At 36.4% G+C, this 16,607-nt stretch overlaps 1 protein-coding gene across 1 annotated transcript; it reads right to left on the bottom strand.

The window, feature by feature from the left end:
- Nucleotides 1-4,828: 4,828 nt before the first annotated feature.
- Nucleotides 4,829-8,871, bottom strand: LOC132651137 (zinc finger protein 431-like). The gene is made up of 3 exons (XM_060376418.1): nucleotides 7,706-8,871; nucleotides 7,433-7,493; nucleotides 4,829-6,145 (listed from the first exon to the last, which is right to left on the bottom strand). Exons 1-3 carry the CDS (start codon nucleotides 7,737-7,739, stop codon nucleotides 5,965-5,967), a joined length of 276 nt encoding a protein of 91 aa, XP_060232401.1. The 5' UTR covers nucleotides 7,740-8,871; the 3' UTR covers nucleotides 4,829-5,964.
- Nucleotides 8,872-16,607: the final 7,736 nt, after the last annotated feature.

Here is a 16,607-nt window from a genome sequence, read left to right as displayed (position 1 = left end):
TTCTCATTTCTCTGTCCTACCTACAAAATCTCTCATATATCCCTCTTTTGGCTCTTTCAATTTCAAGTCTTGGGTTGCCAATAACTGCTATTACATGTATCATGTGTGTGTGTGTGTATGTGTGTGTGTGTGTATATGCAAGAGTGAGAGAGAACATTTAACATTTCAAGAAAGGCAATCATTTTACTTTGAAATTGTGGATGAACTCAAAATGTATCAAGTTATGACCTGAGCTAGACACAGAAATGAAACATTGTCTGACTTATAACTGGGTTATAAGCACTCAGTGCTCTGAAATAAGAACTGAATAGTCAGTATTAGAGCCTGAACATCAGGGTGTAGTGGCATGACTTGTCAAAGAACACATTTCAGTGACAAGAGGAATAATATAAAGAAATACTTTGGGGTGCATGCATAAGAGCTATTAATAATAGCTTACATTGTTTACTTGAGAAATATTCTCTGTATATTTTTTAATCTCAATAACCAAAATGTTATAATTACTGTGTAAGAGATATTAATTTATTTATATATTATTTACTCTTCCATCAATTTTCCTTCCATTTTCACCCTCCTGAGTTTTGAGTAAACATTCTTTGCTCTTTTGAAAATTCAAGCCACTTTTTCATAAACTATTTTTACACACTTAACATAGCAAAATTTGATTTGTACAATATTTTACAATATTATAATACTAGGAATATATGACAAACCACTGAATTTTATTAAGGGTATTTATTATATATAGTATCACAGGAAAAAGGAAAATGAGTAGAGATGAAATACTATTCTTTCTAGTTGTTTTTAAGAGACAGTTGCCTGAGTCCAGCCATCTCATGAAAAAAAAACTCATTTTTTTCTTTTTTATTGATTATTACAATTTATTCACCTTGTTTTCTGGCTGTAAGCCCCTCCTTCATCTTCCACCAGTTACAACCTACCTCCCTCTTCTACCACTATGCCCCTCTCCTAGTCCACTGATAGGGAAAATCCTCCTTCTCTACTATCTTATCCTAGTCTATCTTATCAAGTCTTACCAAGAATGGCTGCACTTTCTTCCTCTGTGACCTGGCAAGTCTGCATCTTCCAGGAGTAGCTGATCAAGGAGCCTTCCACTGAATTCATTTCAGAGACAGCCCCTGTCACCCTTAGTAGGGAACTCACATGGAAACTGAGATACTTATGAGCTACATCTGAGCAGGGATTCTAGGTGTTCTTCATTCATGGTCCTTGGTTGGAACAGGACCCCCCAGGCCCATATTTTGGGGCTCAATTGGCCTCCTTGTGGAGGGCCACTCACATCCAGGTCTTTCTACCTCCTAAATATTCCATATAAATCCATGCTTTCTGCACAAAATTTGGCTATGAGTTTAACCATCTTCTTCAATACCCTGCTATGTAGATTCTTTCAGAGGCCCTCTGTGGTAGTTTCCTGCCCTGTTCCCTATCTTCCCCCATTACCGAAGTCTATCCCATTTGCCCTTCTGAATGAGGATTAAGCATCTTCCTTAGGGTTCTTCCTGTTGTTTAGATCCTTTAGGACTCTAGCTTTTAGTATTTTTAATCCTGTATTATATGGCTAATATCCACATATAAGTGAGTATATACCATGAGTGTCTTTCTGCTTCTGGATACCTCACTCAGAGTGATCTTTTCTAGTTGCATCCACTTGCCTGCTGATTTCCTTGTTTTTAATTGCTGAATAGTATTGCATTGTATAAATGTGCCACAATTTCTGTGTTTATTTCTCGGTTTGGGGACATCTAAGTTGTTTCCAGATTCTGGCTATTGTCAATAAAGTTGTTATGAGTATAGTTGAGCAAATGTCCTTGTTGTATGGTTGATAATCTTCTGAATATATGCCCATGGTTGGTATAACTGAATATTCTAGTAGCACTATTCATAATTTTCTGAGAAAGCATCAGATTGATTTCCAAAGTGTTTGTACAGGTGTATATTCCCACCATTAATAGAGGAGGGTTCCCTTTTCTCCAAATCGAGTCCAACTTGTTTTGCAGATGGTGTGAGAGTACACATGAATGACCCTAAAAATTCAACCAGGGAACTCCTACAGCTGATCAACACTTTCAGCAAAATGACTGTATACAAAATTAAATTAAAAAATCTGAAGCCCTCCTGTATATAAAAGACAAATGGGCTCAGAAAGAAATTAGGGAAACAAAACCCCTTCACAAAAGCCACACATAATATAAAGTACCTTGGTGTGACTCTAATCAAGCAAGTGAATGATTTGTATGGAAAAAAGAACTTCAAGGAAGATATCAGAAGATCTCCCATTCTCTGGGATTGGTATGATTCACATAGTAAAAATGGCCACTCTACCAAAAGAAATCTAAAGAGTCAATGCAATTCCAATCAAAATACCAGCACAACTCATTGCAGACCTTGAAAGAACAATTCTCAGTTTCATATGGAAAATCAAAAAAAAAAAAAAAAAAAAACCAGAATTGATTTTAAAAAAAATGCCTGTACAATAAAAGATTTTATGGAGGTATCTTCATCTGAGATCTCAAGTAGTACTATAGTGCAACAGTAATAAAAATGGCATGGTACTGGCACCTGTACTTTAAATCTTAAAGGGGTGTGCATCTACTCATTAATCATTTTTATTAAATCATAACAAGAAGCTGAGGGGAAAAACAAATATACAGGAATCAACTGCTGTCTCAGTTTTAGACCCAGTTTGAGGGAGTCCAGACAGCCAATGCTACCTTGGGCTATTGTTTCGGCTCATCAACCTTAAATCATCCCTGGCTTTTTTATTAACAGTGTACTTTTCTTAACTTTAAATTGTTCTTTAAGATATTTTACATCAGAGCCATTAGCAAAAACATCTTCCCTGATCTTGTTAAACAATCTATTTTACCAAATTCTTTCTAAGTATAGTGGTCATTGCTAACAATCTACATCTATGGCTCCTTTCAAGGGCAGTGGTTAATTCATTAATCTGCTCCAGTAAACATGTGAAAAGAGATCAAGCATTGTTAATTTTAAATGCCAGTGATATTGCCCAGTGATGACCTAGAAGTCTTCTTAGAGTTTTCATACAACTCATGTCATGAGGTATGTAGGCATCATAAGGGAAACAAGCAGAGATATGCTACATAAGAGCACAAAGTCCTCAGGAAAATCAGTTCTTGGAATTATGCTTCTCCAAGACAAACTCATTGTGACTATGCTAACAGAGCAGCCACATTCCATTAGTTCTACAGCTGTTTTGCTGTTGCTCCTGCATGGCTCTTGACAGGGACAGGTAGCCAAAATTGTTTGCCTATAGATGGGTAAGAGGGGGGTGAGGTTAGCTCAGGCCCTGGGAAGGAGAATTCAGGGTATTGCATGGGTTGTACTAGCCTGGAAGACCAGATAACATGGAAGGAGTGAAGGATTGCTGAGAGAAAATGGCAGGTAGATTTGATTTGATATTTTAACTAGGAACCTCTGCCATTAGTTTCAGGTTTGAATCCTACTTCTATGGTAACATAAACTTCAGAGAGAGTAGCATTTTTTCCATTGGATAATTATTATCAAGTGAGGGAGGGCAGTTACCGAAAGTAGACTCAAATTTTTGCTTTTTGTTTTTCTTACTATATTTTATTTTATTAATTGTTTTTATTAATCACAAATTATTTATTATATATGCTGATTGAAGGTCACTCCCTCAACATTTAGTAGTACCACCCTCCCTCCATTTTTACCCATCCCCTTTCCCTAGACCACTCAAAAGGGGAGTTCCTCTCCTCTGCCATCCACCCATACATTATCAGAACAGTACTCAGCTATTAAAATAGAGACATAAAATTTCTGCTTTTCTTTTCCATGGGCCACTGTACTCACCTCAGAAGATTTCATACCATGAAGCTTACCTGCAACCTTACTTTGAACTAGACACTAAGTATAACTCTTTTTAAAGAGTCCCACTCCAAGACACTGTTTGATTGACCATCTCACATCCAGAAACATGTGAAATTTGAAATGCTATGAAGTCTAAAACATTTTATCACAGGCATTTAAGAGAATGTGATTCTCTTGCTGCCTGGAGGGCTGTTTCCCACCAGCCCAGGAAGTCATGAGGGGCAGAAGATGAGTAGTATAAAGCTTGGAAAGCCTGCAAGCATAACAGTGGTCAGCCACTCTGGGAACCACCTCAGAAAGTAAGTTCAACTTTAATTCTAGAAAAGAGAAAACAGAGGCTTATATCACTTGGGGAGTGCCTGCGATGCTCCAAGTATAGGTGTAGATAATTGTTTAATACTAGGCAATTCAAGGATGCTCAATTTGCATTAAACAGCACATTCCTAGTATATGAATAATAATAAGAACACAGAACCAAATTATCCTATATTTGAAGGGAGGGGAGAGTTATCAGGGATCTGTGTCAAAGGCTGTATATCAAATTTGATTGGTGGTGTTGATGTCTAAAGACACTCTCCAGATGAAGTCAGGCAGAGAAAACTCACCCTTGACATGATTACACATCTAGGCCAGAAGCACTGTCATACATGGAAAAGAAAGCCTCCTCCCTCATATATCAAAATTTAGTGTGGGTTGTGATGTTTATCAGTACCCCTGGAACAATAGGTATATGTACACAAAGAAACTTCTACAGGTTACCACTGTTGTGATACTCTCAGAGAACTTCCTGGCTGGTGTTAGTTCACCATACCCTACATATTCATCCACTGGACTAAAAGTTTCTTGTATAAAGTGAGGCAATTGAAAACAGTAAATGTTGAGAATCAGGTTTATCAATAAGTCTTCCCTAAACACATTATATAATACTTTTGCATGTAATTGATTTTACCATTCATTGTATTCTTTTTAAAAATAAGTTTATTTAATTTACTTTCCAATCATAATCTCCCCTCCCTTCTCTCCCCGAGTACTACCCTCCATTCCTATTGCCCCTATTCCCTTTCCCCTTCCCCTTCAGAAAAGGGAAGTAATTTCCATTGAGCTAGTTTTTCAGTTCTGTTGGATCTCAGTAGACCAAAGATCACAAAGGTCTTTCCATATTGCTCATAGTCACAGAATCCCTCTCCAGTAAGAATACTTTTATGATGATGATGACTCTAGATTTGTGCAAGGCCTCACAATTTGAACATATTTATAAGTTTTTTCTCCAGTATGAATCCTTTCATGATGATGAAGATTATACAAATGTGGAATGGTTTCACCTTGTTAAAAGCACTCACAGGCTTTCTGTCCATTAGGATTTCTTTCATGAATGTGAAGATGATTCTGAAGTCCAAAAGATTTTTTATATTGGTTACAGTCAGACAGCTTCTTTCCAGTATGTGTTCTTTTATGTATTAGGAGATATTATGTGCAAAGGCTTTACCACATAGGTATATTCGTGTGGTTTCCGATGACTGTTACATGCAAAAACTTCATCACACTAATTACCCTCACCAGGCTTCTCTTCACGGTGTGTTTTTTCATGTTTTTAGAGACTACTCTGCTGTGCAAAGGCTTTATCAGATTGAGTATATTCATAAGGTTTCTGTCTAGTATGTGTTCTTTTATAGCTTATGAGATGACTTTTTTTTTTTTTTTTTGCAAAGGCTTTACTGCACTGGTTACATTCATAAGGTTTCTCTCCAGGGTGTGTTCTTTTATGTCTTATGACATGAGTGTTTTGTGCAAAGGCCTAACCGCACTGGTTACATTCATGAGGTTTCTCTCCAGTGTGTGTTCTTTTATGCCATATGAGAGTATTGTTTTTTGCAAAGGCTTTACCACACTGGTTGCATTCATAAGGTTTCTCTCCAATATGTGTTCTTTTATGGTTTAAGAGATTACTGTTTTCTGCAAAGGCTTTACCACACTGGTTACATTCATAAGGTTTCTCTCCAGTGTGTGCTCTTTTATTCCATATGAGAGTATTGTTTTTTGCAAAGGCTTTACCACACTGGTTACATTCATAAGGTTTCTCTCCAGTGTGTGTTATTTTATGCCACGAGATGACTTTTTTTTTTTTGCAAAGGCTTTATCACATTGATTACATTTGTAAGACTTCTCTCCTGTGTGTGTTCTTTTATGCCGTATGAGAACAGTGATATAGGGGAAGGCTTTACCACATAGAGTGCATTTAAAGGGTTTCTCTCCAGTATGACTGTATTCATGCCTGCAAAGAAAATTGGCACATGTGAAAGATTTACCACAGTCATTTCATTACACTAATAAATATATTTATCTATATGAAGTAATTTCATAATTTAATGGTAAAGAAGAATAAAATTTTAAAGTTTTATCACTTTATTTACTTTCATGGTGTTCGCCTTCATTATGGTTATTTTTGAAGATCCCTGTGATGGTAAGAGCATTTGTTATGTGGTTCACTTTTATAGCACCATTTTTCTATAAGAGCTTTTCTCAAATATATGAAGATTAGTGTAAGAATTCAGAGTTTTACCACAGCAATCCCATTCACAAATTTTTGTACTGTATGAATGTCACTTCATTTAAGAAGTGAGCAGGACACTCAGAAGAATTTCCAAATTCCTACTACTGATAGGTATTTTCAGCAGTATGAGTTTGCTGATGAATTCACAGTGAAGTTGCAAAACCAATTAACACTAACCATTCATCACAGTCAGAAAATCTACTCAAAGTGGGGACTACTACAATATCACTTGTTCTTGGAGAAAGACAGATACACTGCTTCTTTCAATATCCCTATGCTCATGTGTCTTACAAACATTGTGACATATGATATACCTATTAAATTACAAGAATAATAAAAGATTCCTACATTGAATTAACACAGTTTGTTTTTTGTTCATCATAGACATGTCATATAGGGATTAAGGTTTCTCCACAACAATAATATTGACTCTCGTAAGCTGCTCCTTTCTCTAAACTTTACAATGTTACTGCATGAATATGAGTAACACTGGTTGTACTATGACATATTTACTTATTAGAAGGTTTTGAACACACACTGCTCACCTATTCAATGTATATACTTCTTACAATATCTGAGTAGATATAATGAGACTAAACAGATTGGCAGTTCAACTCAGTAGCTGTAATGTCCATATGATTTAAATCAGATACCTGACATTGAGGTACATGGAATTGTGAGATTTTAATGATCATCAGTACACTTAAAGCAGTGCTCTTTTTACACTGTTGCTTTTCTTTAAAACCTCCAGGACACAGCCATGTGTGCTGGTACATTCCTTTCATCCCAGCATTTGTGGAGGCAGAAGCAGGCAGATCTGTGTGATTTTGAGATCACATTGGTTTAACAAGCAAGTCTAAGTCACACCACAGCTACACAGAAAAAAAAAACTATTTCAAATACAGAAAATAAAAAGCAGCCAACAAACAAACAAACAGAAAACAAATTTCCAAGACACATTAAAATTTCTTAAGATTCATATCTGTATCAGTGTGCACATAAAGTTACCTTTTATTACTTGTAGAACTTTGAAAATGTTCTTCAAGGGCATGGTCTTCCCAATTGTAGCCTAAAATAGAGTACCAGAAAATATATATTACTGGAAATATCATATTATTTTTAAAGCAAAACTTAAATCACTATCTTCTATGACCCTTAGAACCATGCCTGATTTATTCATCTCATTCCTCCTCATTCTCAATTGGAATCATAGAAAAGGATCAATAACAAAGTAAGACTTGTCTCCTTATTTTAAAAGTGAAAGAAAATTTGCTGTTTTACCTATTGCAGTGAGGTTTTTACAGGTCTCTAGCATAACATCTTTGTAGAGTTGTTTCTGTGAGGGTTCCAGCAAAGCCCACTCTTCTTGGCTGAATTTCACATGCACATCATTGAAGGTCACTGAATTCTAAAATATGCCATGCATTTGTACAACAGAAAGAGTGACAAGAATATAAATTTATACTTCATTGGCAATAGAATCATACAATTCTAGTGCTGCTTCCATTTATTTTCTGACACAGAAGTGCCAGTGTTAGATAGTTGGGTGCTGTGCATCAGATGAACAAGGGGAGAAGAAAAACCTTAAAGGTTAGATTGTAAGGAAAACCAAAGGCGTACTTTGGAAACCTGTTTTAAAGGAGTTTCATTAGTTTGTAAGTCACGAATATGAATTAGACATTAGTTGGGTTCTTGAGTGATCTATGAATCATCTTCAGTTACTTGGGCAAGTAGGTCATGACCCTGTCATGAGACAGGTGGAAGGAAAAAACACAGTCATCATATTTTATCTAGCAACAAATGAGATGTAGATATCAGAGGACAGTGAACAGATGGGTGACATCAGTCAAAAGACAACATGTTACTGAATATCATGTTTTCACCAGGGCTTAGAGATGTGGTATATCAGTATATGAAAAGTGGGGCTTATATATTTGTGGAAGGGAAAGTGGACTATAGTGAATAGATGGATAAAAATAATGTGAGTGGCAAGCAACAATAATCATAGCTGATAACATCATATTTCGGAGTAACCAGACAAAAGAAAAGGCATAGAACACATGATTATTCTTTGATCATTGTTTTGTACACTTTCCTTTCTAAATCATGTATAGTCTATAGTTTAAAATAAAGATTAAAACTTTTCTATTAAAAAATAAGTATTAATGTTATCACTAAGTCATTTTAGAAGAAAATGGAATAACGAAGTTTAACTGTGTCATATCTGAATAGGATAGAGCTTTGGAATAGTCATGGCAATTAATGTGGACAAAGACAAACAGAGAGAAGGGAGCAAAAAAGAAAGAGAAAGACAGAGACACACAGAGAGAAATTAACAGATGAACAGTACTAAGTACACATCAGAGAAATTTATGAACTTTTAATAACTACAAAAAATGATGAACAAGCTGGGTATATTCTGTCATGCCTTTAATTCTATCACTCAGGAGGCAGACTCATATCTTATTGAATTGGATACCAGCATGATCTATACAAAGAGTTCTAGGACAGCCAGACCTATATAGTAAGACAGTCTCCCCTAAAAGTCAATAAAACAAAAACAAAAGATGGAAAGAACTGAGAAGTGTTTACTGAAGCTTCTCCAAGGAATTATATATTCACTGCAGTTGTGTATTCATTTTCCAGAAATCTGCAATGCCCTAGCTTAAACTGTAACTTTAATAAGATCTTCCTAAAAGGCAATGCATGTTTAAATAGCTAAAAATAGAAAGATGAAAATATTAGCAATGTAAATGATGATCATAAATAAGCAACATAAGGCAGGAGAGATGGCTCAGCAGTGAGGAGCTCTTGCTGCTCTTGCAAATAATTGGGCTCAACTGTCAGTGTTTAACTGGGACCCACTACTATCAATTGCTATAATTTCATGAGTTCTGAACACATCAGCAGACTACTATGAGGATCAGGCACACAAGATACTCATATTCATGCATATATTCAAAATACTCATATTCAGTAAAAATTAAAAACAGATCCCAGATGGCAGGGCTGATCACGCACTACAACTGATCAGCGGGGTAACAGAGACTGCGCAGTGACAAATTGTTGGAACTGTTGGCCTCCAAACACCACTGACTGTGTTTATCAGGTGATAAGAAACCCAATGATGAGAAAAAAAAATTCGGTTCAACCTCAGAGTACCCAACTAATCCCTGGAAAATTTCCTGGGCTTTTGTGGCAGGAGTAAGGTTTTCAAGCAAACAGACCAGAGAAGCTTGTCCTGATCACCTTCCCAGCCTGAACTTTGCACCCCAGGGTACCAGAGACTGGAAGTCCCACTCTCAAGAAAACCCCACAGGGAAGGAAGCAAGTGAAACTGACCGAATGTCACCCAGTCTATCCCTGGAAAAGGTCCTATAGACTTGCAGGTGCACAGCAGCCAGCCGTGAGTGGGGCTCCAGCCGCCAGACCCAGGCAACTGACTCTCCATCACAGATAGAACTGTGTGTGCCAGGGCACTAAAGGATGGGTTTCCCTGTAGGGAGAAAACCCCACAGGGAGGGAAACAGCAGGTCCCAGCTTAGAGCACTCAGCTGACCCCACCACCACCACTACCACCACCACATATGGGAATATTCTTGGAAAAAGTTCCCAAGTTCCTGTCCAGTCACCAGCTTGGAGCCATCATTCGCAAACAAGTGCCTATGCACACTACACCCCCCCAACAGTACAGATTGGGTCTTTCTGTTGGGAGAAAACCCAAAGATGGGGGAAATATCTGTCCCTAACTCAGGACACCTATCTCCAGAAAAGTTTCTGGTTATACACAGGCTCTAGACTCTAGCCTTTTGCTGCACACATGAGAGTAGTGCTCATGTGTCACTGATTACAACTTGGATACTGGGAAAGAGAGCTCCAAAGTCAGACCTCCAGAAGCCTGGGTTCCCTGATATCAACCCCCAGATACTTCCCCAAGGGACAACTAGTTATCCCTAACTAAACTGACCAAACCCCATGGCACCCAGGTTACAGCAGCAGCTCACTAAATTTACATCAAGAAACCCAGCAGCAGGGCAGCTGTCTCCAGGACTTCTCTGGGTGAGAGGATAGCCCCCTTTACTAACAAAGGCCACAATTAGTACTCAGGTCTGTACGCCTGAGGTGAGCTGTGGCAATTCCTGAAAAACACCTGCCATTCAGTGACCATACCCAAAAAGCTGAGGAGGCCTCCTTTGGGAAAAATCATCTTCCTGTCAAGGGGATTCGACCCACCACAGGATCCCAGGAAGTACCAGAAATTAACCCCCCACACCTAAGATAGCCTAATGGCCAGGATAAAATATCAACCAACAAAAGACAGAGCAATATGGCATCCCTAGAACAAGTTATCCAGGAGCAAGCAGCCCTGGATAACCCAGCATAAATGAAATTCAAGAAGATGACCTTACATCTGTGCTTATGAACAGGATAATAGAGGAAACAAATAAAATGCGTAAAGACCTAGATGAAGATAAAGTCAAATAGATTATTGCCATCTGCAAAGAAATGGAGGAAGATGAAGTCAAACAGATTTTGGCCATCCTTAAAGAAATACAAGAAGTTGCAGCCAAACAATGTGTGGCCTTTAGAGAGGAATTACTTAAATCACTGAAAGAAATTAAAGAAACAGAGGATTGTTCAAACAAACAGCTGAAGGAATTATAAGAAAATACAGTCAGAGAGGTGAAGGAAATCAATTAAATGGCTCAAGATCTGATGATAGAATTGGAAAAATTAAAGAAAACACACATGGATGAAATTGTGGAGAAAAAGAACTTAGGGAAGAAAACAGGAACTACAGAGGTAAGCATAACCAATAGACTATAAGAGATGGAAGAATCTCAGGTGTGGAAGACACAATGGAAGAAATCGATGTATCCATCAAAGAAAATATTAAATCTAAAAAATTCCTGACACAGACCATCCAAGAAATCCAAGACAACATGAAAAGGCAAAACCTAAAAATAATAGGAATAGAGGAAAAGGAAGATTTCCTCCTCCAAGGCCCAGAAAATATTTTCAGCAAAATTATAGAAGAAAATTTCCCCAACTTAGAATAGAGGTCTATAAGAATACAATAGGCCTAGAGAACACCCAATAAATTAGAACAGAAAAGAAAATTCTCCCACCATATAATAAACAGTAGGTATACAGAACAAAGAAAAAATACTAAAAGCTGCAAGGGAAAAAGGCCAAGTAACATATAATGGCAAACCCATCAGAATCACACCAACAGATACTATGAAAGCCAGAAGGACCTGAACAGATATCATGCAGACCCTAAGAGAACATAGATGTCCACCCAGGCTACTATATCCAGCAAAAGTCTCAGTCATCATAACGGAACAAACAAGATATTTAATGACAAAAAAAATTTAAACAATACCTACCCACAAATCCAGAGGTACAGAAGCTCCTAGAAGGAAAACTATAACCCAGGAAAGCTAATGACATTCAGGACAAGACAGGGAATAAGTAATGTCACTACAGGAAAACTAAAAGTAAGCAAGCACACAAACACAGTACCACAACCAACATCAAAATAGAAGGAACTAACAGCCACTGCTCATTAATTTCCCTCAACATCAAATCACTTAACTCTCCAATAAAGACACAGACTAACAGAATGGATATGTAAACAAGACCCAACAATCTGCTGCATATAAGAAACACATCTAAGTCACAAATGTAGACATTGCGTAAGAGTAAAGAGCTGTAAGGGTCCAAGCAAATGGACCTAAGAAACAAGCAGGAGTAGCCATTCTAATATCAAATAAAATATATTTTCAACCAAAATTAATCAAAAGACATGAGGAAGGTCATTTCATACTCATCAAAGAAAAATTCGGCCAAGAAGAAATCACAATTCTGAACATCTATGCCTCAAATACAAAGGTACCCACGATTGTAAAAGAAACATTAATAAAACCTAAACCACATACAGATTCCCATACATTACTAGTGGGAGGCTTCAACACCCCACTCTCAACAAAGTACAGGTCAACAAAACAGAAATTAAAAAAAAAAAAAACAATATCTCTAACAGAGGTCATGAATCAAATGGACCTAACAGACATCTACAGAACCTTACACCCAAACACAAAAGAATTTACTTCTCAGCACCTCATGGAACCTTCTCCAAAATAGACCATATCATTGGTCACAAAGTAAGCCTCAACAGATACAAGAAGTTTGAAATAATGCCTTGTATCCTATCTAATTACCATGGACTAAAGCTGGACCTCAACAACAAAAGAAATAGTAAAAAGCCTACACCCACATGGAAACTGAAAAACTCACTACTAAATGACAGCTGGGTCAGGGAAGAAATAAAGAAAGAAATTGAAGTCTTCCTAGAATTCAATGAAAATAAAGACACGACATACCCAAACTTATGGGACATGATGAAAGCAGTACTAAGAGGAAAGTTCATAGCACTATGTGCCTTCAAGAAGAAATTTGTAACATCTCATATAATCAACTTAAATGGCTCACCTAAAAGCCCTAGAAAAAAAGAAGCAGACACAGCAAAAAGGAATAGACACCTGGAAATAATCAAACTCAGGACTGAAATCAATAAATTAGAAACAAATAAAACATTTCAAAGAATCAATAAAACCAAGGGCTGGTTGTTTGAGGAAATCAAGAAGATAGACAAACCCTTAGCCAAACTAACGAAAAGGCAGAGAGACACTATCCAAATTAACAAAATCAGAAATGCAAACAGGGACAAAACAAAAGACACTGAGGAAATCCAAACAATCATTAGGACTTACTTCAAAAGTCTATATGCCACACAATTTGAAAATCTAAATGAAATGGACAATTTTTTTTGGTTGATTCAACTTACTAAGGCTGAATCAAGACCAGGTAAATCAATAAAATATTTCTGTATCCACTAAGGAAATAGAAACATTCATCAAAAGTTTCCAATCCACAAAAAGCTCAGGGCCAGATGGTTTCAGTGAAGAATTCTACCAGACCTTCAAAGAAGAGGTAACTCCAGCTCTCTTCAATATATTCCACAAAATAGAAACAAAAGGAACACTACCAAACTCATTCACTGAAGCCACAGTCACCTTGTAACCTAAACCTCACAAAGACACAACAAAGAAAGATAACTTCAGGCCAATCTCCCTTATGAACATTGATGCAAAAACTCTACAAAATACTCTGCAAACCCAATACAAGAACACATCAAATATATCATCCAGTATGATCATATAGGCTTCATGCCAGGTATGCCGGGGTAGTTCAATATACAAAAATCCATCAATGTGATCTACCATATTAAAAAAATTGAAAAAAAAAACCCATGATAATCTCCTTAGATACTGAAAAAGCATTTGAAAAAAATCCAGCATCCATTTATGTTTAAACTATTGGAGAGATCAGGGATACAAGGCACATACCTAAACATAGTAAAGGCAATATATAGCAGGCCTGTAGCCAATATCAAGCTAAATGGAGAGAAACTTAAATCAATCCCACTGAAATCAGGGACAAGGTAAGGCTGTCCACTCTCTCCATATCTCTTCAACATAGATCTTGAAGTCCTTGCTAGAGCATTAAGATAAATAAAGGAGATCAAATTAATACAAGTTGGAAAGGGAGAAGTCAAAGTATCACTATTTGCAGATGATATGATAGTATACCTGAATAACTCCAAAACTTCTACTAGAGAACTTCTACAGATGATAAACACCATCAGCAAAGTGGCTGGATACAAAATTAACTCAAAAAAATTTAGCCCTCCTGTATACAAAAGATAAAAGGGCTGAGAAAGAAATTAGGGAAACAACACCCTTCACAATAGCCTCAAAGGACATAAAGTACCTTGGTGTGACCATAATCAAGCAAGTCAAAGACTTGTATGAAAAAAACTTCAAGTCTCTGAAGAAAGAATTAGAAGAAGATATTAGAATATGGAACTATCTCTGATACTCATGTCTTGGCAGAGTTAACATAGTAAAAATGGACATCTTACCAAAAACAATCTACAGATTCAATGCAATTTCCATCAAAATACCAACAGAATACTTTACAGACCTTGATAGAAGAGTTCTCAACTTCATATGGGATGCAATGAAAGCAGTCCTAAGAGGAGTTTGAATAGCAACAAAGGCCATCATAAGCTATTGGAGACATCCCATACAAACAACTTAATGGCATACCTGAAAGCCCTAGGAAAAAAGAAGCAGACACAATCAGCAAGAGTAGACAACTAGGAAAAACCAAACTTAAGGCTGATATCAATAAATTAGAAACAGATAATAATTCAAAGAATCAACAAAACTAAGAGCTAGTTCTTTGAGAAAATAAAAAAAAACACAGACAAATTCTTAGCCAACCTAAGTAAATGGCAGAAAGACACTATCCAAATCAACAAAGTCTGAAAGAAAAAGATATAACAGTCACTGAGAAAATGCAAAGAACCATTAACTCTTATGTCAAAAGCCTATATGCCCCAAAATTTGAAAATCTAAATAAAATATACAATTCTCTTTAGATTCCACATACCAAAGTTGAATCAACATCAGGTAAAGATATTAAATAGTCTTATAATGCCTAAGGCAATAGAGGCAGCCATCAAAATACTCCCAACCAACCAAAAAAAAAAAAAAAAAAGCCAAGGGCCAGATGATTTCGGAGCAGAATTCTACAAGACCTTCAAAGAGCAAATAATGATATTCTCCAAATTATTTCACAAAATAGAAATGGATGCAACATGACCAAATTCCTTTTGTAAGACCACAGTCACGTTGATAAATCCACAAAGATCCCCCAAAAGATAGAGAACTTCAGACCAGTCTCTTTTATGAACAATGGTGTAAAAATACTCAATAAAATACTTGTAAATCAAATCCAAGAACATATCAAAGATATTATCCACCATGACCAAGTAGGCTTCATCCCAGGCATGCAGGGGCAGTTAAGTATATGGAATCCATCAATGTAATCCACCATATAAACAAATTGTTAAAAAAAAAAAAACAGGACCATTTTCTTAAATGCTGGAAAAGCATTTGACAATATCCAATAGTTATTCTTGTTTAAAGTCTTGGAGAGAGCAGGGACAAAGGCACGCATCTAAAAATAGTAAAGATAGTATACAGAATATATACAGAATATATAGAATATATACAGAATATATAAAGAATAGTATATAGCTAACATCAAACTAAATGAAGAGAATGTTAAGTCAATTCCACTGGACTTGGGGACAAGACAAGGCTACACACTCTCTCCAAATCTCTTCAATACAGTACTCAAAGTCCTATCTAGGGCAATAAGACAACTAAAGGAGATTAAGGGGGTACAAATTGATAAGGAAGAAGTCAAATATCTCTATTCACAGGTGATATGACAGTATACAAAAATGAGCCCAAAATTCTACTGTGATGTCATGAATCCCTTGCAATGTGAAAATAATAGCATTGAGATGTCAAAATTGCTTTGTGATATCCTAATAGAACCATTGTGAAGTCACAATTCAATTTTAATGTCATGATTCTGTAGTGATGGCCCAATAGACACATTGCAATGTGATATTACAATTGTGATGTGTTACTAGTAACATTCTGATGTCTCAATACCATTATGATGTCTTGGTAGAATTGTAATATAATATTGTGACATCACAATCGTACCATTCTGATTTCAAAATACAAATGCGATGTCCTACTAGTTTACAATTGTGATGTCATAATTCCCTTATGATGTTACAATAGTCTCTGTGATATCATAATTGTGATATCAGAATGCCATTTTGGCTAGAGAAATGTACCATTGTGAGTTCATAGTACAATTGTGATGTTACAATCGGACGATAGTGATTTCACAATAAAAATTGTTATGTCCTACTATTACCACTGTGATATCATAATTCCCTTTGATGTCACAAAAGTAGCATTGTGATGTCAAAATATCTTTGTGATATATTAATACCTTACTAATATCATAATGCCATTGTTACATCATAGCACAATTGTGATGTCACAATAGTAAACATTTGATGTCACAATTCAATTGTAATGCCATAATTCACTAGTGATGTCACAGTTGAACCATTATGATGTCAAAATACGATTATGATAGCCTATTAATACCACTGTGATTTTGCAGTACGATTGTGATATTCTAGTAGTACCATTGTGAGGTCATAAAAAATTGTGATGTCACA

The sequence above is a fragment of the Meriones unguiculatus genome, assembly GCF_030254825.1.
Source record: "Meriones unguiculatus strain TT.TT164.6M chromosome 13 unlocalized genomic scaffold, Bangor_MerUng_6.1 Chr13_unordered_Scaffold_40, whole genome shotgun sequence".
Taxonomy (NCBI): domain Eukaryota; kingdom Metazoa; phylum Chordata; class Mammalia; order Rodentia; family Muridae; genus Meriones; species Meriones unguiculatus.
This window is presented reverse-complemented; position numbering and strand designations above follow the sequence as displayed.